Consider the following 24727-nt stretch of genomic DNA (forward strand, 5'->3'; position numbering starts at 1 on the left):
CAGGACAAGGCAGTGAGAGCCATGGGGCCGCGTGAGCAGGAGCTCCCGTCACAACCGAAGGAGCAGATAAAGCAGCTTGGATGACGGTGTCAGGCGGATTAGAATCCTGTAGTCCACACAGGCGCATGTGGGTGGTTGGTGGAACAGAGCCAGTGGCGAAGAGACAAAGCTGTCTTGCTGAAGAGCCCTGGGCTGTTGTGTGGGCCCTGCCTGCGAGGAGGCTGCCGAACCCTGACTCCTCGCTGAGGGCGTGCATGGCAGCTTCCTCCAGGCAGCAAGGTGCCAGAGCATGACCACTCCCCCAGGAGATGCCAGGGCATGACCAGGCCACCCAGGTCGGCGTCCTTCCCCTTGTCCCCAACTACCCAACTCACAGATCTGAACACTGTCCCGGCCCAGTGCACGCAGGATGTCTCGGGGCCCCCGGTGATTGTAGCAGGGTCAGTTCATCAGTTCTCAGAGGTGTGTCACAACAGGAACCAGCGTTACAGCCCAGGGGTTAGTCTTCTGCTTGCGCCTCCAGCATCGCAGACTGGAGCACCAGTTTTAACTCCATGCTGCACTACCTCCAACCTAGCTGCCGGTGGATGCTCCTGGGAAAGCAGGAGTTGGTGACCCAAGTCCTTGGGCGCCCGCCACTTACACGGAGACCCAGAACGGAGCTCCAGGCTCCTGGCTTCGGCCTGGTGAGCCCCAAGCTGACATCCATTTACAGAGTGGGCCAGTGGGTGGATCTGTCTGCCTTTCCCTCTGTCAGTTTGCATTTCAAATAAACAAAGGGGGCACCCCGCAACACGTGGATCTAACAGAAGCCTGTGTTGTTTTTGTGTATGGGGTTCTCTACACTTTCAGCATCTAAAATCTGAATTTATCCTGAATTTTTAAAATCTTAAAAAAAAAAAACTGTTGGGATTGCAGGTGGGGAGAGAGTATAGATGAGGTTTTTGTTTTGTTTTGTTTTTACTTTTTTATTTTATCCATTTGAAAGAGTTACAGAGAAAGAGGTAGAGCTTGTTTTTCTGCTGGTTTACTCTCTCATTGTGGCCAAGGCCAAGCCAGGCGAAGGCCAAGAACCAGCGCTTCTTGCAGTCTCCCCGATGGGCACTCGGGGCCCGAGAGCCTGGCCATCTCTGCTGCTTCCCCGGACATATCAGCAAGGCAGTGACTTAACCCACTAAGCCACAGCGTTGGCCCCTTCTCTGTCTTTCTCTCTTTCTTTCGATATATTTTTTATTTTCATTACAAAGTCAGATACATAGAGAGGAAGAGAGACAGACAGGAAGATCTTCTGTCCTATGACTCACTCCCCAAGTGGCTGCAGCGACTAGAACTAAGTCGATCTGGAGCCAGGAGCCATGAGCTTCTTCCAGGTCTCCCACGTGAGTCCCAAGGCTTTGGGCCGTTCTGGACTGCTTTCCCAGGCTACAGGCAGGGAGTTGGGTGGGAAGTGGAGTAGCTGGGATTAGAACCAGCACTCATATGGCATCCTGACATGTGCAAGGCGAGGACTTTAGCTGCTAGGCAATTATGCCAGGCCCCTCACTCCTTTCTTTAAAGGCTGTTGAATTGGTGACGTGTTAACTAAGCAGAGCTCAAAGTTTTGTGTAAAAACAAAAAAACAAAACAAAAAAAAAACTGTAAGCTTGTAGTATAGTAGGCGATGCTCCATGGGGGACATGACGTCCTGATTGGAGGGAGTGTCCTGGTCTCATCCCCAGCTCTGCTCCTGAGCCTACCTGATGCACGCCCTGGGGCCCTGTGCTCGGCACCCATCACTGGCAGAGACTCAGATGGGCTTCCTGGCTCCTGGCTTTGGCCAAGCCCAGCCCTCCCGTGGCTATTAGGAGCATTTGGATAATGAACCACTGGCTGACAGGCCTGTCTGTCTGTCTGTCTCTCTCTCTATCTATCTGTTTCTTCCTTTACAATAAATCTAGTAAACAAAGGAGAAATGCTTTGCCCAGGAACAGCCTGGTGCTGCCCCGTGTGTCCAGCCCTGATGACGTTGCTTTTTGCAGCTCGGGGTTCTGCTGTTGTGGAGATTGGATCAGAGGGGTCGAGTCCAAGGTGCGCCCTTGCTGAAACACGAGTATGGAAAACACCTCACTCAATGTATTTTCCGCTTGCCCCCTCCTGGCGAGTAAGTCCAGGGCTCCCTGGGCGTGGCGCCTGCCCCTGCCCCCGGAAACGCTGCTGCAGTCCTGACCACATTGCCATGCTTACTTCCAGGGACCTGGTCCAGTTGGCCAAGGCGGCTGTGAGTGGTGACGAGAAAGCCCTGGACATGTTTAACTGGAGGAAAAGCAGCTTTGGAAGTTTCCCGAAGATGGGCTCCCAGGAGGGGCTGTCACTGTTTGTCAGTCTGACAGATGGTGCGGGACTTTACTGCCCTGCTGGAAGGCAGAACGCTGGGGGAGGGGAATGTGTACGCACGGGTGATGGAGACCATGTGCCAGGCTCTGTGCCCAGAATGGAAGGGTGAAAGCAGAAGGAGCAGCTGTGGGGAAAGAGAGGAAGAGGGATGGAGGGAGTCCGGAGCATGGCGGTCAGCACAGCCGTGCCCTACAGGAGGGGGCAAGGCACGGGCCACAGTCAGGGTCACCTTTGAGCCCCAAGTGCAGGCGTTGTGGGTGCATCTGACTTCAGTAGCCCGAGCTGAGCAGAGCTGCCAGGCTGTAGCATCAGTCAGAGATGACAGCCTGAGCAGTTACCTGCAAACACTGGGAAGGCTGCTAGGTGACCCACTCCTGTGCCCCCAGGGACTGTGCACTACGTAGACAAGAAAGGCAAGACGGCGTGTGTGGCTTCCACAGACGGCTCCGTCCAGACGATGTTCTACGTTGAGAAGAGGGAGTCGCTGGTCGTGGTCACAGAGAACCTGCTGCTGTCGCTGTACACGGTTGCGCCTGCCGGGGAAGCTGAGGAAGTGATGAAGGTAGTGGGAGTGTGGGCCTGAAAGGCCTGCCCTGGCTGCTCTCTGTCAGGGCTGTGCGGCTGCAGAGGTGTCGGTCTACCATCAGTGCTCAGCTCGTAGGGGAACCAGAGAGGACAGTGCTGGTGTGGGAGCAGGAGGCACCCGGGCATGCTTGCAGGCCGTGCCCTCCCCTTTTAGCGCGAGGACTATGGACAAAGACCCGCAGCACTCCCTTCCAGCAGCTCTTGACCCCATGGTAGGCGAGCTGAGGTGGCCGTGCTGCCCCTGTTTTCCGGCCAAGTGCAGCTGAAGCGCATCTAGGAGGTCACTCGGCACCCATCGGTAGGTGTGGTCTGTCAGAGTCTGCTGGCAGCGTCTCAGCACCAGCCTTTCCTCTGTGCCCACAGGGATGCACCTTCTTACCTGGGGTGGGCATCGGGGGTCATCACAGTGTTTGGTTGGATAGTCATGAAAGACACACCGTGTCCCTGAGGGCGCCCCTCCATGTCAGCTCTGGGGCCTTGCCTGGGAAAGGGAGGCCTGGGGAGGCATGTGTGCCATGCAGCTCACCAAGGACGACTCCTTTGCCTCCTGTGAGCTTCCTGTCCTCCCCATAGCAATCCACACTCTTGGAGAAGGCACGATGTCCTTGCAGATGACAGTGCTAGGGTTTTGTGGTTTTGTGTGAGTCCCTGCAGGTCCCATCGTGTCCTCTCAGAGTGTGGGCCTGTGTCGAAGCTCGAGTTCTCCTGCCAGCACCACAGGCCTGCAGCCTAATGGCACGCATTTCCCAGGTGCAGTCTTGGCAGCCAGGGTCTCGCAAGGAAGTGCCAGCTCATCCACGCTCCTGCAGTGTGAGGCCTGGGGGAGAGGACTCCGCGGAGAGGCCACAGCCCTCTCAGCTCAGGCCTGCCACCCTGTGACCTCACTGCACTGTGTTCCCTCCTGGGTCCGTCTGCCGTCAGCCGCTTGGGAGAGAGTGCTGGTGCACGAACTCTGGAGGACACACAGGTCGGCCCGTGACGGCTGGCCTTAGATGCCTGCCCAGCCCCGCCAGCTGCTGGGGACCCAGCTCGTTTCTCTGCACCATGGATAAGGGGACACAGGGCTCCCACCCAACTTCAATCACCCTGGGTGCGTGATGAGGGACGCCCCAGGCTCTAGGTGGCTGGTACTTGTGCAAGAGTTGCCGTTGGCTGTAGCCCATGTGCCTCAGATCTCTTGTCCACCATTCGTGTCCTCCTCTGAGTCCCCGTGATGTCCTGAGCACAAAGGTCAGGGTTCCAGACTGGGACCAGCAGGCTCGGCGAGAGCCCCATGCTTCTCTCAGATCTTCCTTTCCAGGTGAAGTTGAGCGGGAAGACAGGTCACCCAGCAGACATCATCCTGATTGATGACAGCCTCCTTGTGACAGCCCTAGGAGAGCCGGTCCTCAGGTGACAGCAGTCTTCACAGCATGCCACCCCGGTGAGGTGTCCTCAGGACACAGCAGGCCCCCGTGAGTTCAGTCAAATGTGCTTATCGTATCGCAGCTCAGTTAACCCAGCCCAGGGACAGTGCCCCCGCCAGGTGCCTGTGCAGCTGCGTTGCCTGCTCCTCGAGCTTGGAATGCATAAAATCGGGCTTTTGTCTCTCCTGGTCGTGTCACCCAGTGTCAGCAGTAAGCGCCTGTGAACAGGGCACACACAGCCCCGAGGCAGCAGCCGCAGACTCAGTGCCAGCCTCTCCGCCTTCAGCGTGTGTGCCACAGGTGGGCGGCCGCTCACACGGCCTCTCCTGCTGGCTTGCTTCCGTCTGTAGGTTCTGGGATTTAGGACGAGAAGAGAATTACATGCTGAGTCTGGAGGAGGCCTGTGGCTTTGAAAGGGGGGAGAACATGAACTGTGTCTGTTACTGCGCCGCCAAAGGTGAGACGGGCCTGGGGGGGTCCAGCGCAGGCGGGGGTTGGAGGTGCTAAGGCTGCAGGGCCCATGCAGCTCTCGGTGCGCTCCAGCGTCATTCGTCTGAGTGACCTGAGTGCCAGCACAGAGGAGGGAAGCACATGGTGGCCAGAGGGTTAAGCCCACGGTGTGGGGCCGGCTGTGTCACCCTTCTGAGATCCCACAGCCAGGCGGTAGGGAGAGGGGGGGAGCCGTCCACACATGTGCGGATACGTGTGCACACAGGACACAGGAGAGCCAGAAACAAACTGGTGCCCCTTCACCAGGAAAGCAGTGTGAAGCACAGCAGTGAGCTTGTCAGAGCAGGCCACGCGGCCAGCACCTCCACCAGCCGGGCCACGGGGAGCAGTGGCTGCCAGCGAAAGTGCCGCCAGGCACAAGGCTGGAGAGCTGGACTGGGGGAGCGCTGCCCAGGGAAGGGAGCTTATTGCCATTACTCTTCCCACTCAATGACCAGACATTTGTTGTCACCTGCAGGCCTCCTGGCAGCTGGCACTGACAGGGGGCGAGTGGCCATGTGGAAGAAAGTGCCAGGCCCCCTGAGCAGCCTCTGGGTGGAAGGCAAAGACAGGTGGGCCCCTCAGTCGCCTGCTGAACTGGAGGGAAACATCATGCAAATAGAGGTACGGCTCTGCAGCAGCCCTGGGCGCCCTCATCCGCTGCCATGGAAAAGCACAGGAAGTGACCACTGAACCTGTGCCGAGCTTCAGGGCTGAGTGTTGGGCACAGTGGCTGGAGGTGCTAGGCAGGGCGCCTGGCTCCTAGACTGAGTGTCTGAGTGTGGGTCCTAGCTCCGCCCGTAGCTCCAGCTCCACGCTCCTGCTCACCTGGGAGGCAGCAGGCTTGGGTCTCTGCCGTTCTCGTGGGAGACCTGGACTGAGCTCCCAGTTCCCAGCTTTGGCCTGGCTTAGCCCTGCTTTTGGAAGTGTTTGAGCATGAGAGCCAGGGCTGGAGGAGGACCAGACTGGACAAGGTGGCAGCACCCGAGAGCATTCGCATGAGCCGCGGCACCAGTGGCTGTGCTCAAGCGCTGGATGGGATGCAGTTGGGCTAGGCTGTCTCACCTGCCTGGACACACGAAAACCAAGACTGGGAATGGGAGGGTGGGGATTTTGCGGGCTGTCCCGGCTGGGTCATAGCGTGTGCGTGTGTGCGTGTCTGGGTGTATCCCAGATTACTGTGCCTTGCTTCAGCTGTGTCTCTTGCTCGGCTCCATTCCCCAATGTGGACGTGAAGTGGGGCTCCAGGAAGAACCTTCTGGCGGTGAATGTTGTCAGCTCGGTGGTGATCCTTCAGGAGCAGGCCCTGTCATCGCATTTCCACCAGCAAGTGGCCGCTGTGCAGATCTCGCCAAGCTCGCTGTACGTGTCCTTCCCATCGGCGGGGACAGCACACAGCCTGCGCACAGACATGCACATCAGTGGTGTGTTTGCCACCAAGGTGAGTGCTGACGGGAACCTCTGGGGGCTGGGGGGTGCCAGCCTCCCCTCTACGCTGGCTTCTCTCCGAGTCCACTGGGTGCTCTGCTCGTGTCGTGACAACCCAGGGGTATTTTGCAAGGCTTGAGAAGCAGCCCTTAAACTGCCTGCGGGTGGCTCCATGGCCCAAGCCTACGTGATGGACAGAGTGGCGACACTCAGCAAAGCTTAAAGTGGGGGACAGTGGCGAGCCGTGGGGTCCATGCCATTCTTCTTGACCATTAGTTTCCAGTGTGGTGTTTGTTGTAGGATGCTGTCGCCGTCTGGAACGGAAAGCAGGTGGTGATCTTCGAGCCTTCGGGGGCCGTGCTGCGGAGTGCAGGTGAGTGTCACCCCGAGGGGCCGCACTGTGCCACCCTATTGTATGTTCTCACCAGCTAATGAGAGTGGTGCTGGCCTCTGTGGGGTGGTCACTGGTCTGGCATGGATGGGGGACCCTTGAGTTGGCCCTCGTGCCTCAGCCTGCATTTGCAGAGCCCACGCTGCCACACCCTCCTGAACCTGGTCAGGGCAGCTGCGGTTTTCAGAGAGCCACCCTGGTTCCCGACCGCCAAGCATCTCAGATCCAGGGCTCCTGAGCTTCCTTGCAGGCGAGGGTTCGCCTCCCACCTGTCCCCAGGCAGCAGTGGACCGCGCCTGAAGCCAGACCAGACCCCATCAGAGGTGCCATCCGTCTCCTGCACTCCGTGCCATCCACCGGCCAGCTCCCTGGGGGTTTTCTTCCGTGACAGCGCTGCAGGCTCACTTGCTTTTGTATGATGGCTCTGAGGACCCAGGGGCCGGTCCCACTGGCAGGCCACACTCCCTCTGCAGACTCCAGGAAGGATTGTCCTTGCTCCTCCCACTCCTGGGGCTGCCATGGTCCTCCCTGGTGATTGCCGACTCCAGTGTTGTCCACTGAAATCTGCCCCCTTTGCGTGGGCATGGGCGTGACCTTCCTTTGGGGCTTCCTGGCCTGGAGCAAGTTCCCCATGCCAGGACGTGGTCGCAGGGCCAGGGTTGGGCGCTGACGGGCCGCACACCCCATGGATGTGCCAAGCATGGTGCAGCGGCCATCAGTGCTCTCCTTTTATGTATTTATTCTCACTATTTCAGTGACAGAGATCTCCCACCTGTTCCCCAAACAGCCAGAACAGGCAGGGTGGGCCGTGCTAAAGGCAGGAGCCTAGCTCGGCTCTCCCACTGCTTGAGGCCTCCGCCGCTTTCTCCCGGAGCGTGTGAGGAGGAAGCTGGAGTCAGAAACAAAGCTAGGTCCCCCCTCCTCCCCCACTGCGTGTCTGTGGTGAGCTCAGGCGTCCTGAGCAGTGTCTGGCCCCAACTCCCAGCCTCAGGAGGACCTGTCACCATGCTGTCACCGTACTGTCACCCGCTGTGCTGAGACTGCCTGCTGGGCGCCTGCTGCCTTTGGGCTGTTGACACTGGTGGCCTGCAGGCTCTCTGGTAGCCCTGTGTAGCTGGTAGAGAGCCTCTGGTAGCTCTCTGCCCTGTGTCTCACTGGTGACTCATCCCTTCCCCCTTCTCCTGTGAACTCCCTAAAGGCAAGCTAAAGCCACCCAGTTCCTTGTGTGTACTGGCCCACTCACTGTCTGTCCCCCTGCGTGAAAACCTCCTTCGAGCCGGGGGCTGGGGCATGGGGCCTCAGCCACAGCACAGAGCAGGCAGCTAGCAGACGTGAGACCCGTGGTGCTGCTGGAAGGAGTCAAGCCAGTGCCAAGTCCTTCACCTGCCAGGCTTAGGCAGCAAGTTCCTGTGAGGCCCGAGGTGGTGACCAGCTTTGTGTGAGAGCACTGCTTTTCTCCCTTCTAGCAGCTCCTCTTTCTTCCTTCCCTGAACTGTTTGACACATCCCGAGAGCTGCTCTGTCCACTGGCTCATTCCCCTGGACTGGGCTGGCTGAAGCCGGGAGCTGGGCTCAGTCTAGGTCTCCCACAGGGTAGCGAGGGCCCAGGAGCCCTGCTGCCTCCTGGCTGTGCGTTAGCCAGCAGCCAGAACGTGGAGTGGAGCTGGGGCTCAATCCAGGCACTCTCATGTATAATATGTTTGTCTTTTTTTTGTTGTTGTTCAGACTTACTTTACTTAATTAAAAGCATAGTTACAGAGAGAGGAAAAAGCAAATCTCCCAGCCACTGATTTATTCCCCAAACGGTTACAACAGCTGGAGTGAGCCAGGCCAGACAGGAGTTGCCTCTGGGTCTACCCCCTGAGCACAGAGGCCCAGCACTTGAGCCATCTGATGCCGCTTTTTCCAAGCTGTTAGAGGGAGACTGGACAGTCAAACTAGCACCGTGACGGGATGCCAGCATCACAGGTCGCAGCTTTAGCACCACCGTGTTAGCTCCAGTGCAGATGCCTTTGTCGTTGGTCTTTCCTTCTTTTGTTTCTTTCTTTAAGACTATTTACTCATTCGCACTGTAAATCTGCCTTTCCAATAAAAATAAATTTTAAAACTTTTGCAAAGATTTTAAAACTTTTGAGAGGCAGAGTTGCACAAAGAAAAAGAGATCTTCCTCAAATGGCTGCAGTGGTAGGAGCTGGGATGGTCAGGAACTAAGAGTCAGGAGCTTCCTCCTGGGCTCCCACGCAGGAGCCCAAGGCCTTGGGCTGTCCTCCAGTGTTCCCCAGGCCATATGCAGGGAGCTGGATTGGAAGTGGAACAGTCTGAACTTGAATCAGTACTCATATAGAATGCCAAGGCTATAGGCAGAAGCTTAACCTACTGCACCAAGCACTGGCACTGGTGCACTGGCCTTGACCTTAGCCAGAAGGCCAAGAAGAGATGGTGTATTAGTCTGTTTCTTTTTGTTTATTTGTTTGTTTTTTAAGATTTGTTTCTTTTATGGGAAAGATCTTCCGTCTGCTGGTTCACTCAAGTGACTTCAATGGCTGGAGTTGAGCCAGTCCAAAACCAGGAGCTTCTTCCAGGTCTCCCATCAGATGCAGGGTCCCAAGGCTTTGGGCCGTCCAGGCCACAGTCAGGGAGCTGGATGGGAAGTGGAGCAGCCAGGACACGAACCAGTACCCATAAGGGATCCCAGGATGCAAGGCGAGGACTGTAGCCACTGGGCTATCGCACTGTGCGCAGTTGTGTTGGTCTTGTCTGGCATCTTCTCTAGCTCGAACAGCTGCCCTGGAAGAGGCTTCAGAACCTAGAGGAGCTAGCAGTCATCAGCTGCGTTTGATTTCAGGTGCCTTCTTGTGCGAGTCCCCAGTGCTAGCAGTGCATGAAGAAAGCGTTTACACAGTGGAGCCCAGTCGAGTCCAAGTTCGTACCTGGCAGGTGAGTGCGGCTGCTCCAGCAGGGGCTGTGCAGGTGAACCAGGCTGGCTTCAGGCGTGCCTGCAGTAGCTTGCTCCTTGGCTTCACGGGCCAGGCTGCATGTGTCTGTGGCTGCCATGACTTGACGGTCCTGGAGGCAGGGAGAGGGTGTCCCCAGGGCTGGGAAGTCAGGGGAAGTGGTTGCTAGGTTTCCTGCTTATCAGTCAGGATGTGCGGTCTTTGAACTGGTCCTTTCCCACGCATATCTTACAGCCCTGGTCTCCAGGATGATGGAGCCTCCAGCACCCATTTCTGCTCCCTTTGGGTCATGCAGGGTGCTCTCACTCTGCTCACATCCCCCCAAAGGCGCATGGGACCCAGCCCAAGGAACCCATGTGCTACGTGAGCTTTCTGTGTCACCGAGACTGCCACAACTGGGGTGCTGTCCCTTCAGCACCCAGGTGTCAGCAGGCTTTGGCAGAGGGGCACCTCACCCCTCTGCTCCTGCGGTGGCACTGGGCGCCCTTGGCTGAGCTTGACTGTGGGTAGCATGGCCTGGCCCCTTGATGTCTGCGCACTCCCCTGGGTCCTCCTAAGCCAGATGATCTTTCACTTCCCCTCTGCAAAGACCCTTCCTCCAAACAAGGCCACCTTCACAAGCTCCCGGTAGAGCTGTGCTTGTGATGTGTTTCTTTTCTTTTTCTGTAACATTTATTTATTTGAAAGATAGAGATAAAATAGAGGAGAGACAGAAGGAAAGATTGTGGGCTTCACTTCCCAAATGGCTGCAACTGCCAGAACAAGAAAGGCCAGACACCAGGAGCTCAAGGCTTCTCCCAGCTCTCCATGGGGGCCAAGCACTTGCTCCATCCTCCACTGCCCTTCCAGGAACATTAGCAAGGAGCTGGCTCAAAAGTGGAGCCTCCAGGACTTGAACTGGCAGCTGAGTGGAGTGTGGTGCTGTCGGTCCATGTGCCACACTGTGAGCAGCTGTGTCCCCGGCCAGCTCAGGACTGTCTGCCGCAGCTTGGTGTAGCTGCCGTGCAGTTTCTGAGTAGCTGTGACGTCTCTGCTGAGCCCCTGTCTAACCCCCAGAATTGCAGCATCCAGGCAGTCATACTGTAAGCGTGACAGTGACGAGCGCATCATACGGGAGACGGTCCAAGCAGGATGTCCTGAGGGAAAAGGCACAAGGAGCTTTGGCCAAGGGTTTTCTTAGGGGATTCCCTAGGCCTGACATGGACACTGTAAATATTTTAAATTAATGAAGGATTTTGTGTTGACTACCTGGTGAGGAGAGATTATCCAAAGCCCAGAGCCAGGAGCTTCCTCTGGGTCTCCCACAGGGTGCAGGGTCCCAAGGCTTTGGGCGTCCTCAACTACTTTCCCAGGACACAGGTAGGGAGCTGGATGGGAAGTGGAGCTGCCGGGATTAGAACTGGCGCCCATATGGGATTCTGATGCATGTAAGGCAAAATTTAGCTACTAGGCTATCATGCAGGGCGCAGTCCGACCCCTTTTGTCTGTACCATGGCTGCTGCTGTGGCCTCTGTGGTGCAGCCACCCCCAGAGCATTCCCTGGGCACTGCACAGACCCAGGCTCCTGGACAGAGACCCTGGCCACCTCGGTGCTGCCACCACCTGGGACTGTCCTCCATCTGGAACGCTGCCCTGAGACAAGACTTGGTGTTTGTCAAATGCTCCATTGGAGTATTAGCTACACGGTGGATGTGGGCCTGTGCTACACATATCCTGTGAGCCTGCTCCCTGCCTATGCCTACAGGAGACCAGTGTTCTGGTGAAGACCCTCTCCCCAGCCTCCCACCCCAGGCACTGTGTACAAGATACCCCTAACCTGGGGCTCGGGGGTCCAGCTCCCCGCCATCTGCCCCCTCACTGCTGCCCCCGTGCGTGCTTGCTCACCTGGGCAGCACTGAGCGAGCTGAGTCAGTGTGTGTGCCGACCCTGCTCCTGTCTCCCCGAGGACTGAGCGCAGTGGGCAGGTGGCACGTGCCGACAGTGCGTGCAGCGTGTGAAGTGATCTGCCACCGGGGGCTGGTGGCAAAGTGAAACGGGTCGAAGCTGCCTTCCCGAACTTGTGGTTCCCAGGGCACGGTCAAGCAGCTGCTGCTCTTCTCGGAGAACGAGGGGAATCCCTGCCTGCTGGACGTCTGCGGAAACTTCCTGGCTGTCGGAACAGACTTGGCTCACTTTAAAACCTTTGATCTTTCCCGAAGGTACGATTTTTGTCCTAATAAAAGTGTTCTGTTTTCTGATCTTGTCAGGAGGCAGTACGGTAGTTTAGGAAGGGGGCAGACACCGAGAACCTTCCATCCCCCCTCGCATCTTGAAGTGCCTCACGTGGAGGCCTGCGTTCTGTGCTGGCGCTGGAGCAGTGTGGGAAGGGGAGGGTTGGGTAGTTAAGCAGGAACACTGCGCCTGCCCAAGTCCCTGGGCTCCTGTCACAGAGTGGGGCCCTTAGAGCATCGCACGCCCGGATGCTGGGGTGGAACCCGGGCAGCATCTGGCGGGACTGAAGGGAGTGAGGGCAGCACAGAGAGGATGCAGTCTGGCGGCATCATGCAAACGGAACGAGCAGTGAGGCGAAGGGCGTGAGACAGGAGCTGGTTCAGGCCCGTGGGCGGGCAGTGACAGGACATCGGAGACAGCAAGTCCTAACAGGGCAGGGCACAGATCACCCGCGGGCTCGGCACGGAGCAACTCTTGCACCAGGGCAGCACTGCAGGTCCCGGACAGGCTGGGCCAGGATGAACGTGGCCCTGCCCCTCCATGTTCCTCTTGCCGTCACAGCCCGGGGCAGTGGCCCTGGCCTCCCAGCAGCGTCCGTGTGGGAGTCCCCTAGCCAGAGGAGCCTGAAGGCAGATGGTGACAAGCATCCCGGACTGGCTCTGACTAGGCACAACTGAAGAAATAGCAGTAGGGGTCAGGAACGCCGATGAGGCTGCGAACAGGAGGGGTTCCCTAGCAATAGAGGGTCAGGAGCGCCGATGAGGCTGCACACAGGAGGGGTTCCCTAGCAGAGCGTTGTGGGGTGACTGCTGCTTCTCTGAATTGGAAAGCTGTAAAGGACGCGGCGTGCGGAAGGCAGAGGGTGGCCGTGGGCATGGACAGGGCCTTGCTGCAGCAAGCCGCTGTAGCAGAGAGGGACTGAGAATGCGGGTTCAGTTGCTGCTAAACCCATGGGGATTGCAGGCCCGCCACGTCCTCAGGGTGCCTGGCCACATGAATGGGGCAGCAGGGTGGGAGACAGAGAGCTGCTCAACAGAACACCCGGAGACGTGCCCTGCAGTGGGCGATGAACGGTCCTGACCCCTGACCCCTGACCCCTGACCTCTGATCTCCACTGTGCCCGCAGAGAGGCAAAGGTGCACTGTAGCTGCAAGAACCTGGCTGAGCTGGTCCCGGGTGTCGGGGGCCTCACCTCGCTCCGCTGCAACGCCTCCGGGGGCAGGATCAGCTTCCTCCTCAGCCCGGTGAGCCCCAGGCCCACCCTTCGGTGCACCCCTCCCCTCCTGCACACCTTCCCTTCTCCGCTTCACGTGCAGCTGTCCCTCCTTCAGCAAGTCCCTTGCCTCCTCTCTTTGTTTCCCAGCTGATTCTTTGGCAGGAGAGGGGTGACTGGGCTATGTGTGTGGCACAGCTTCTATATGCGGCTCCCATATTGGCCAATGGGAGGGCCTTAGAGGACAGCAGCAGGTGGCACCGTAGCCATCTTTGGGGCTGCTTTGCTCCTGAGCCCCCAGCAGTGTGCTGTCACACTTGGGGTTTGGTCACTGGCTGGCTGGGGTGGCCCAGATCTTTTTCAGCTTGCATTGTTGAGGGGAGTTCCTTTCTGGGAGCCCATGTAGAAGCTAAGCTCTGATGCGTCCCTCCGGCCTGCCCCCCACGGCAGGCTCAACAGTGCAGGAGGAGCAGCAGGGTGGGCAGGCGCAAAGCAGCACAGCACAGGAGGCCCAGCCTGGGGGGAAGCCGGCCTGGGGCGGCCCAGGGATGTGGACTCGGAGCCGAGAGCTCTTAGGAGACTTCCTGCAAATCCCCAACTCGGACACAGTGCAGTGTTGCCGCCTCACAGCCTGGGGGAAGCACCCGGGCAGCTGGCACCTGGCCCTCCACAGTGAGGCTAGCCAGGCCAGAGTTGGAGTGGACACCATGACCAGGTTTGCTTTCTGTAAAGCTAGCAGGCGTTCATGTTTAATTTTTTTAACGATTTATTTATTTTTATTGCAAAGTTAGATATGTAGAAAGAAGGAGACAGAGTGGACTGTCTTTCAACCGTTGATTTGCTCCCCAAGTGGCTACAATGGCTAGAGCTGAGCCAATCTAAAGCCAGGAGCCTGGAGCCTCTTCCAGGTCTCCCATGCGGGTGCAGGGTCCCAAGGCTTTGGGCCGTCCTCAACTGCCTTCCCAGGCCACTAGCAGGGAGCTGGATGGGAAGCGGGACTGCTGAGATTAGAACCGGCACCTATATGGGATCCCGGCGCATGCAAGGCGAGGACTTTAGCCACTAGGTCACACTGCCGGGGCCCCCGTGTTTAATTTTTTAAAACACTTTATCTTTCAGAGTCTACAGTGCTCCTGTTGGTTTACTTTCCAGGTGGCCGCAATGCCCAGTGCTAGGCCAGGAAATGCCAGGAGTCGGGCTTTATTCGGGTATCATGTGGGCACAGGAACCCAGGCACATAGGCCAGCTCTGCTTCTGCAGACCCTTGTCAGGGAGCAGCCAGCACAGGAGCTGGCACTCATATGGGATGCCAGTGTCACGGGCAACAGCTTCAACCGCTGTTCCACAGTGGGGGTCCTAGGCATTTATTTTGCATTCGGTTTGAAAAGTGTGAGTTGAGGAACTGGGAGCAGTTAGGACCCCGACACTGGCCTCAGGCGGCCACGCTGGAGCTCACGTGGTGTGAGTCAGTGTGTACTCACCTGCTCCTCCTGCTTCCACTACTGAGATGTTTATTTCAGTTTTTAAAGACCTGAGGGTCTTTGTGGAAGTGCTAACATAGCTTTTTGTTAGAACAGTTTCTCTTAAAAAACAACTCAAGTGACATTCATGTGAAAAAGTGAGGAGTTCACAGTGAACTCACGGTGTTGCGAGGCAGCTGCCTAGTCTAGGTCTAAATCATTGCCTGTGCCCATTAGTAGTCAGTGCGTATTGCCCGTGCACAGCCCCCCCCCCCCCGTGGGTTTGCCTGTTCTCAACACCCTGTAGGCGTGGACTGGGGCGGCGTGGGGCCTGCCTCCGCGCCTGGCTGCTCCACTCAGTGTTCTCAAGGTTCGTCGAGTTATCCTGGGTGTCAGTGCTGCCTGCTTGTTGGCCGAGTGCTGGTCCTGTGTGTCTCCATCCGTCTCTCCTGGGCAAATCCTGCCTCCGTGAACGGGCGTGGGAGCACCGTCTCTGTCCCCTCGTCCCTCCGTGAACGGGCGTGGGAGCACCATCTCTGAATGTCCCTTGTCCCTCCGTAAACGGGCGTGGGAGCACCGTCTCTGTCCCCCCGTCCCTCCGTGAACGGGCGTGGGAGCACCGTCTCTGTCCCCCCCCCTCCGTGAACGGGCGTGGGAGCACCGTCTCTGTCCCCTCGTCCCTCCATGAACAGGTGTGGGAGCACCATCTCTGAATGTCCCTTGTCCCTCCATGCTCCTGGTCCTGGCTGGCCTCCCTGTGGATGTCCCTGCCACCTCTGGGCCAGCCCTGAAATGTGGATGTGAAATGAGCTGCCCTGCCTCTCAGATTGATTCATTCTGTCAGTTTCTCATCTCGAGCCAACACTGAGAGAGCTGGCACTCTTTGGGGTTTTTAAATTGTTCATTAAAAGGCAGTGACGGTTTTTTCTCCACTGGTTCACTCCCCAAATATGCACATGCGCCCCACATGCTCATTGAGCCAGGTCAGTGGTGGGAGCTCTGTCCAGGTGGTCCGTGTGGAAGCTGGGTCAGACAGAGCTAGGGCTTGGTCCTAGACGCTCCACTGCGGCTCGCCGGCGCTGTCCCCGAACGCACAGCGGCTGCTGCAAATCCCAGAGCGAAGGGAGCTTGATACCCACCTCATGCTGCCAGGAGTGCCCTCCCTGCTGCAGGCTGGGCAATGGCCGCCATGGGCCTGCCCCTTAGCCTTCCTGCTGCCCCCTTTCCCAGACGGACAGCGTCCCCGATTCCAGAATCTGCTTCTACGACGTTGAGATGGACACAGTGGCCATTTTGGACTTCAAGGCTGCACAGATGGGTCAGGGAGAGACACTGTCCTCCAGCAGACAGCAAAGTAACAGGTACGCCTGCGGTCGGAAAGGCTCGCCTGCACCGGAGCCCCAGCAGGTCACTGCCTGCTTGCACAGCTCCCCAGTTACATGGCTACCCTGGTTCAGGGAGGCTCATGTGCATCAAACCCCCAGCGGGTCGCTGGCTGGTCACATGGCCACCTGGGGTCAGAGGGTTTATGCGTGTGGAACCCCCAGCAGGTCACTGCTCAGTTATGTGGCATGCTTCCCCGCCCTCGCAGTCAACAGGGAAGAAGTGCCACAGAAGCGCACTCAGGCAGTCAGGCTAGATCTGGGTCCTTAGTGTGTGCCAGCCAAGTTTGGGCATCTAGGAGGACGGTGGCCAGAGTGTCTGAAAATGCCCCAGGAGTCCCAGGGCAGTCGCTGACAGAGCAATCTCAGGACCGCGAGCCCTCGGTGGGGGGTGTTTGTCTTCATGGGCATCACAGTTATGGGGACATTGTCTCTGGAGGTTTGTGCAGGGTCCTGTGGCCTCCCTTTGGGTCTTTCTCCTTTCCCAGGCTTAGTGGGTCCCCTGCATTGGATGGCACCTCCCACTGGTCGTGTGTCTGCAGTGTGTCCTGCTGCGAAGTGCACGTTCATCTGCTGGGCAGTCCCTGGTTTAGCCTGCATGAGGAAGCACAGGAGAGTGCCACGGGGAGTCACTGTACCCCTGGGGAGCAATGTGGCCAGTGTTCAGACTGAAGAGCGGCAGGTGAAAGCCATGTGGCTTGGCTGAGGGGTTGAGGCAGCGCAGCAGTGAGAAGTGCTGGGACCACTGCTTTGTTCTCTGGCTGCCTGAGCTGGACTAGGGCCCTGCTTCAGTCATGCGCTCTCGTCCGGCTTAGCTAGAGTTGTCTATCCCCCTCACACCAAACCTTTCCGCCTGTACTCTGCTAACCATGACCCCTCCATGGACACCTGACCCCCAGGTCCTGTCAGGTGGCCCCGCCCTGCAGAGCCACGCTAGTCCAGGCCAGCGGTGTTGAGTGTCTTCACTCTCAGCCCGCTCCTTGTCTTTGTTTCAGGGAGTGGCAGGCATCCTTCTGCCCACCAGCGTCCCTCACCAGGCCAGTTCTGCTGCAGAGGAAGTGGCCTGTGTGCCCTGGTGCTGTGCCTGTCACAGCTGACCTGCCCCTGCCCCAAGCTGATCGTACTCCCCAGGGACAGCAGATGAGGCTGGTGGGCACCTCATCTGGACTGCTGCCTGGGTGGCAGGGCCGGGTACTTGGGCCACTTTTTTTTTTTTTAAGATTTATTTTTATTATTTTTTTATTGGAAAGGAGGATATACAGAGAGGAGAGACAGAGAGGAAGATCTTCCGTCCGATGATTCACTCCCCAAGTGAGCGCAACGGCTGATGCTATGCCGATCCGAAGCCAGGAGCCTCTTCCGGATCTCCCATGCTGGTGCAGGGTCCCAAAGCTTTGGTCCGTCCTCGACTGCTTTCCCAGGCCACAGGCAGAGAGCTGGAAGGGAAGCAGGGCTGCCGGGATAGAACCGGCGTTGGGCCACTTTTTGCTGCCTTCGCAGGCACACTAGCAGGGACCTGGATAAGAAGCAGAATTACAGTGCCAGAGTTCAGACAGGCACTCCACTCTGGTATGCCAGCATTGCAAGTGGATGCCTTTAGCTGTGGCCCTACAGTACCAGCCCCTCAGCCTTGCTTTTAGGTCTGAGAAGGTACATTCCAACAGAATGTTCCCAAAGTGTCCCCAGAGGCCCGGTCCCTCTTGAGTGTGTGGGTGGCAGCAGGAATGATCTCAGTAATGGAGGTGAGCCTTCCCTTTCTTGTAGGAACCTCATCTTTGTGAACGAGAGACTGAGGAACCATGTGCCCGTGAACCATTTCTGGGACCAGCGTGAGCCCAGGCTCTTCGTGTGCGAGGCCGTGCAGGTGACACCAGGCACCCAGACACAGCCAATGGACATGCCCCACACGGAGGACAGCACCGGCCCTATGGTACTGCTCTGGTGTGCTGCCTTGGTGTGGGTGGGCTGGACATTGACCAGGCATGAATATGCATGGTGCAGTTAATGGGAATTTGTGTGGCATCTGACTTATCTCTGACCACTCCTAAAAATTTATGGAAAGAAAATGGTTTTCAGTAGAATGATTTATTATTTGGCTGAGTGACAAATCTGCCACCCTACCCTCTGGTACAATCGCTGAGTGTCCGAGGTGGGCACTCCCCTTGGGTCTCCCACATTGGGTCCTCAAACCAGCCACCTCTGCATTGCACTGGCAGGGAGCTGGCTCAGAGGCAGGTGGCCAGGAGCGACCAGGACACACGAGCACTGGGATGCTGGTGCTGCGTCAGCATGGGCCCAGAGAGGCCCTTGGGAGTCCATGCTATGCCCCGTCCTCCCTGTCTGTGTGAGGCAGCTCCCCATCGTCTGGGCTGTGCACGGCTGTCTCTGAAGACTGTCGGGAGCCCCTTGTGTTGCATGTGCCTCTGCCACATACCCCAGCAGTTTCCACACGCGGCTCTCAGATAAGTAGCCCTCAGTTACAGGAGGGTCCTGATCTCCAGCCACGGACCCGGACCCTGACTGTGGAATGTGAAGCAGTACCCAGATAACCTCTCTGTCTTTGGGATGAGCAAAGCAGGGAAACTGTCAGGGCCTGGACCGTGAGGACAGGAGCTGCAGGTGCCATGGGAGCGGCACAGGGGACCTTGCAGCTGGCTGGCCACTGACGGTCCTGGGAAATGCTGGCATCAGCCTTCGGAATTGGATGTTGTGTGACAGAAGCCAGCGCAGCACAGCTCCTGGTGACGTCTTCTTGACAGCAGAGACTGTTTAAGGTGTATTCCATTTATTTCAAAGGCGGAGTCACAGGGAGAGAGATCTGCCCGGCAGTTCACTCCCTGGATGATCACAGCAGCTGGAGCCCGGCTGGCCCAGAGCCAGGCATTTCTCCCGGGTTTTCGGTGCAGCTGGCAGGGACCCGTGGACCTGGAGCATCCTCCACTGCCCGGCCACGTTGTCAGGGACAGAGATTGAATCCCATGTGCCTGACACGAGGTGTAGGCATCCCGAGCAGCATCTCCACCCCGTGCTGGACGCCTGCCGTGGCGGAGCTTGTGCAGCGGACTCTTCTGTGGGTCACCGACTCAGGCTAGGGTAGTTATTCTTTGCTGCAAGAAGTTGGTTGCTTTTTTTTTTTTTTTAAGATTTATTTATTTTATTGGAAAGTCAGATATACAGAGAGGAGGAGAGACAGAGAGGAAGATCTTCCGTCCAATGATTCACTCCCCAAGTGAGCGCAATGGCCGATGCTATGCCAATCCGAAGCCAGGAGCCAGGAGCTTCCTCCAGGTCTCCCATGCAGGTGCAGGGTCCCAAAGCTTTGGGCCGTCCACAGCTGCTTTCCCAGACCACAAGCAGGGAGCTGGATGGGAAGTGGAGCTGCCGGGATTAGAACCGGCGCCCACATGGGATCCCAGCACGTTCAAGGTGAGGACTTTAGCCGCTAGGCCACGTCGCTGGGCCCAGAAGTTGATTGCTGTAAAAAAAAGTTAGGTGCTGGTGCTGTGGCCTCATAGGTTAAGCCTCCACCTACATTGCCCACATTCTATATAGGAGTCTATTTGAATGCCAGCTCCTCTACTTCTGATCTAGCTCTCTGCTGATATGCCTGGAGAAACAATGAAAGAGGACCCAAATTTCTCGGCCCTTGAACTCACAGGAGAGACCTGGAAAAAGCTCCTTGCTCCTGGCTTCAGACGGGTCTAGCTGTGGCCTTTGCGGCCATCTGGGGAGTGACGTAGCAGATGAATGATGTCCCTTTCTGTCCTGTCTCTGTAAATCTGCATTTCCAGAGACCCCCACACCAGCCACGCTTGTCCCCGGCAGACAGGGTGGGTTTTCCAACATGGGTCGGCCGAGTGATGAGACACTTGCTGTGAGTGCGTTGCAGCCCTCCGGGAGAACAGCCCATGCTGCCAGCTCGACAGGGCCAGCAACAGACGTGCACCCCTTCTCTCCCAGGCCGAGGTCATGATCCTGGCCTTCTTCATTTCGGAGGAACACGGCTTCCTGCTTCACGACAGCTTCCCGCTGCCTCCCACCTGCCAGGCGCTTCTGGGGATGGAAGTACCTCACTACTACTTCACGAGAAAGGTGACATCTGTGGGGTCTCCTGTCCCCTGTCGCCCTGGGCCCTCCCAGACAACCCCCCCAAGCCCTCAGGGCAAGAGGCCTCATTTCCCGGCCCCTGCGCAGTGGCCTCTCTCCCCTGGACTCCTGGCCAGCAGAGAAGCTGCTGTAAGGGTTCCCCGGGGACAGAGGCAGAGGGGCCCTGGCGTGTGCTCTGGTCATGGTGTCCCCGGGGACAGAGGCAGAGGGGCCCTGGCGCGTGCTCTGGCCATGGTGTCCCCGGGGACAGAGGCAGAGGGCCCTGGCGTGTGCTCTGGCCATGGTGTCCCCGGGGACAGAGGCAGAGGGGCCCTGGCGCGTGCTCTGGTCATGGTGTCCCCGGGGACAGAGGCAGAGGGGCCCTGGCGCGTGCTCTGGCCATGGTGTCCCCGGGGACAGAGGCAGAGGGCCCTGGCGCGTGCTCTGGCCAGACTCCAGGCCCTTTTCCTTCTCCCCTCCAGCCTTTTCCTCTACGTGTGTCTTTTTTTTTTTTTTTTTTTAAATCTGACCTGCTTTTTAACAGTCCCATATTCCTGCATTTATTATGGCAAATTTTGAAGTGCAAGTAAGGGAATAAAGACCAAAGTGCTATAGATCCCCAGCCCTGGGCCAAGGGTCTCAGCAGGGGCTGCCTCCTCCCGTGCTGTAGAAGACATCTCCATTTCTGTCCCATGTTGTTGCCCCTGCTGAGAGTGGGACTGATCTAAGAGGGTGAGGAGACCTACCTGCGTGTGTGTGGGCCACCCTCCTTGGGAGGCACCCAGTGTGAACAGCCCACGAAGCTGCCAGTGAGGAGGAGTGGGCGGACCCCAGGCAAGGTCCAGATGCCCTGGGGCAGCAGTCCCTGGGTAGGGTAGGGAGTGACCCCCACCTTAACAGGGCAGGGCCTGGGCACAGTGAGGCTCTCTCTGCTAGCTGGGCTCCTTGGCATCTCGTGCGCCTTCAGAGTGAGGCAGAGCATCATGGGAAGGTGTCCTGGGGGGGCTGCGGGCAGGAGGTGAGGATTGTGGGTTGTTTGTTTTTGTTGTTGTTTTGTTGTTTTCCCTGATCTGTGATACCTAAAATACACAATACAAAAATGTATTTTTTATGTGTGAAACAGACATTTTGAGATTTGATTATTGTTTACAGCCTTAGTCTATATTCTTCTTTCTTTCCACCTTATTTTTTTTTCTGTATCTGGAGTAAAGGGGGAGATAAAGGGAGAAGCCCCACCCAGCCTCCCACCCATCCCAGGTCCCCGACGTGGCGTATGCTTTGAGGTGGGGGCAGGGATTGTAAGGAACCTTCCCCAGCTCACCTGCTCCCATAGCACCTGCAGCCAGTCACACGCATGTGTGTCATTTCCTTGGTAGAATGAGTTCATTTCAGTGCACACATTCATGCATCCTGACTGGGTTATTTTGAACAAAATCTTGTCCCCCCGAGACCTGCAGCCAGGCTGTTCTGTGGTGTCGAAGTGGCGCCTGGCGATGGCGAGCAGGGAGTATGTGCTTGCGGCTCAGCTCTGCCCCAAACCAGCCTGGAGTGGACCAGGGCAGGACCCCTGGGGTCCCTCACAACCCGTGCTCAGCGCAGAGCCCGCCAGCCCCAGGTTGCTGCTGGGCTGTGCTGCCCGAGTCCCACGGGTGGCTCTGCTGCAGGCTCCTTCCCCGTGGTCCCAAGTGCAGCCTCCCTGTCGCTTGTCTGTTTCATCAGAAGAACTCAACTGGTCTCTGCACCTGGTGCTTTTGGCTTTCCATACAAGGGATGTAAAATCAGTCTTAAAAACACACGTCTTGGTCCTCTTGCTTCCTGGGGCTGCGGTCCCATGCGGGAAGGGGCTGTGGAGATGCAGAGAGCCGGGGTTTCCCTCAAGAAGTCTGTTAGCAGCAGATGCAAGACCAGTGACTGGAAGAGGCCGGATAGAGGGTTCAGGGCTGGGTGTGGGGGTGCCAGCAGATCGCTGTGGGGTGGAACCCACCATTGGAGGGGCTTGGGGCCATTCTAGGGCTGTGGCAGTGGGAGCTTGGTGGCTCCTATGGAAAGATACCCAGCCAAGGAGGCTGGCCCAGCAGTGTCCTATGTGGCTCTTGGCTCAGGACCCGGGGTGCTGTCTCTTCCCTTTTAGCGTCTTGTTGGAGCAGAGTGGGGGAGCCTGGTGAGAACTCAGAAACACCGCAAGGTGCTGCCCGAGGTGACGAGCTTTAGGAGAGCCTGTGGCTACGTGTGCACGTCTGGCCGGGCAGCCGCAGATCATGAAAAGTCTTCATGGTTGCTAGAACGGCCTGGGAGATGGGAACTGTCGTGGGCATTTGTAACTGTTGAAAACGAAACTTTTCCGACATCCGTCCCCATGTGGACATCCCCCGGTTACCCCTTGTCTCACGCAGAGGCAGAGCTGCAGTTAGCTGTGGTGACCCTAGCGTGTCATTGTAGGCAGGGCCTGCAGGGCCCGTGTCTGCCTGTGGGTGTGGGTGTCACTCTGCAGTAACAAGCTGACGGGGCCCTTTGTCCTTCAGCCCGGAGAAGCTGACAGAGAAGACAAGGTGGGCTCGGCCACCCAGCTGGTGGTCACGAGACCCCTGCGGGACTTCATGGGGCTGGAGGACTGCGACAAACCCACTCGTGATGCCATACTCAACTTCAGCTTCTCCATCACAGTAGGAGACATGGATGAAGCCTTCCGGTCCATCAAACTCATCAAGAGGTGAGGACTCCGGCCACTTCTTGGTCTCCTGCCTTGCTCCCTCTCAGACTGGTTTCTAAACAATTAACTCTTCTGTGACTCTGTCCTGGTGAAGTTCATGGTCTTGTTGCTCCATAAAGTGCTGCCAGGGCCTGGGCTGTGCCGGACTGCACACCTGGGTGTGGACTGGGGAGCTGGTTCTCGGCCTCTGTGGTGCCAGAGCCTCTTGGATTGCATGGAATTGTTTTGGTTTAATGTGTTCTGGGTGCTTCTCTCCAGAAGTTTCTGCCATTGCTGAGCACTGCTGACACCTGTTCCTCTAGAGATAGCTGCTTCTGAGTGAAGACAGCTTGATAAAGGCCAACACTAGACCAGCGAGATGAAGGCAGTTAAAATGGTTCTAAAAGAAGTTAGCTGATTGGGAAGCCAGGCCTGTGTGTAAGCATCTCCTACATTTCTGAGGAAAGTCGGGAATTTCAGCTTGAGCCTGGACAGTTGTGACTCCCGAAGGGGAGAGGCACTGCTGAGGAGCGTGCTGTGCTGGGAGGTTGTCTGGCATGAGCCTGCTGCCTTCGCAGTGGTGGCTTCTGTGAGAGCAGTGCCTGCCTGCTCTGTGTCGTCCTGAGACTCTCTGGCCAGCCCTCTACCCCTGAAGGGCCTGCCCACACCAGCCAGGGTTCTGGAAATAAGCCAGTGGTAATGTCTGCAGCTTGCCACTTGGCCAGTTTTCGTGCTTTACTGAAGTGTATTTAGCTATATGCACAATGATGCGTCTTAACTATTTTATTATTCTTTCATGGTTAGCGTAGGAGTCAGTGAGGAAAAACCCAAGAAGGAGGCCACGGCTGAGCGTGCGTCCACGGCTGAGTGTGTGTCCACAGCTGTGTATGTCCACGGCTGAGCGTGCGTCCACAGCTCTGTGCCCACGGCTGAGCGTATGGGAGCGTGCGTCCACAACTGTGTGTGTCCGTGGCTGAGCGTGCGTGCCTGTGGCTGAGTGTGGGTGGGACGCCATGGGAGCCGTTGGGGTGGCCAGTCCACAGCTTCTCTGCAGGCATGGTCAGTTGGTGGTGTGCTTTAGAACCCTGACTGTTCGCCGTTGGTTCTGACTCTAGACCACTGTGCAGAGCAGTGTGGACGTCCAAGTCCAAGAAGCTTGCCCACTGCCCTGGCTCGGCAGGAGAGGGGGAGAGCAACAGAGCGAAGCATCAGGAAGCACAGTGGCTACCCATGATCTCACTTGTGCCATTGGACTTGACCCACCAGTGCCAGTGTCAGTATCCTCTCCTGTCAGATATCATCAGTGACCCGGTCAAGTCACATGGCTCAGTCGGGAGAGGCCCAGGCGGAGCATCGGTGCCGTGCTTGCTCATGTGGTTGGACCGCTCTGGGCGGTAGGGCGGCCCTGGGCTCCGGGTGGTAAGGCATCCCTTGGGTCTGGGCTCTGGGACTTAGACCAGTGAGGACGTGGGGTACAGTTGTCAGCTGTTGTTTGCCCAGCCTGAAGAGCTGCGGTGCACTGTCCCCACACATAACTTGGGGATCACACGGCGTAGAGGGAACCATCCTGCAGGCACCTTGTACCTCTCATGTACTCTGTCTCCACTGAAAATGCAATGGAGCACTTTTCTGGGGCCAGCACTGTGCTACAGTGACACCAGCATGGCCTCTGAGTGCTGGTTCAAATCCTAGCTGCCCCGCTTCCCATCCAGCTCCCTGCTTATGCACCTGAGTGAATGGCAGAGGACGGCTCAAGCGCTCAGGCCGCTGGCTGTCTAAGGCGAGCAGACAGCCTCGTGGCTGGCCTCGCCTGGCGCCATCTAGGGAGTAAAACGGGAAGTGCAGCAGCTCTGTCAGCATGCCTCTTCAAACTAATTAGTTTAAAAGATAGACTTGGGGAGGAAAAGTAAACCAATTTCCTTAGAAAAAAAACATTTTTAAAGATTTACTTTGTGGAAGATCTATTTATTGAAGTGTAATGTGTCAGCCAGTGGACCTGGGGAGGAGACCTCATCCACGCATCTGCAAGGTGGACAGCACTTCAGGACCCCTGAGGCAGGC

The 24727-nt window shown here is 57.4% G+C and overlaps 1 protein-coding gene across 2 annotated transcripts in view; it reads left to right on the forward strand.

Moving 5' to 3' along the window:
* IFT140 (intraflagellar transport 140) overlaps window positions 1-24727 on the forward strand; it is a 62863-nt gene that overhangs the window by 9375 nt on the left and 28761 nt on the right. For both annotated transcript variants that reach the window (XM_040973570.1, XM_040973569.1), the window contains 15 exons: window positions 2019-2140; window positions 2230-2372; window positions 2760-2935; window positions 4259-4350; window positions 4715-4821; window positions 5332-5477; window positions 6091-6294; window positions 6582-6654; window positions 9517-9608; window positions 11696-11823; window positions 12963-13080; window positions 15740-15870; window positions 17656-17821; window positions 19852-19983; window positions 22500-22687. In XM_040973570.1, the coding sequence (XP_040829504.1) occupies window positions 2019-2140; window positions 2230-2372; window positions 2760-2935; window positions 4259-4350; window positions 4715-4821; window positions 5332-5477; window positions 6091-6294; window positions 6582-6654; window positions 9517-9608; window positions 11696-11823; window positions 12963-13080; window positions 15740-15870; window positions 17656-17821; window positions 19852-19983; window positions 22500-22687 (2018 nt within the window). The remainder of the gene's footprint in view (window positions 1-2018; window positions 2141-2229; window positions 2373-2759; window positions 2936-4258; window positions 4351-4714; window positions 4822-5331; window positions 5478-6090; window positions 6295-6581; window positions 6655-9516; window positions 9609-11695; window positions 11824-12962; window positions 13081-15739; window positions 15871-17655; window positions 17822-19851; window positions 19984-22499; window positions 22688-24727) is intronic.

Source organism: Ochotona curzoniae, unplaced genomic scaffold (genome assembly GCF_017591425.1).
Source record: "Ochotona curzoniae isolate NIBS_2020 unplaced genomic scaffold, NIBS_Ocur_1.0 contig_2321, whole genome shotgun sequence".
Lineage (NCBI taxonomy): Eukaryota > Metazoa > Chordata > Mammalia > Lagomorpha > Ochotonidae > Ochotona > Ochotona curzoniae.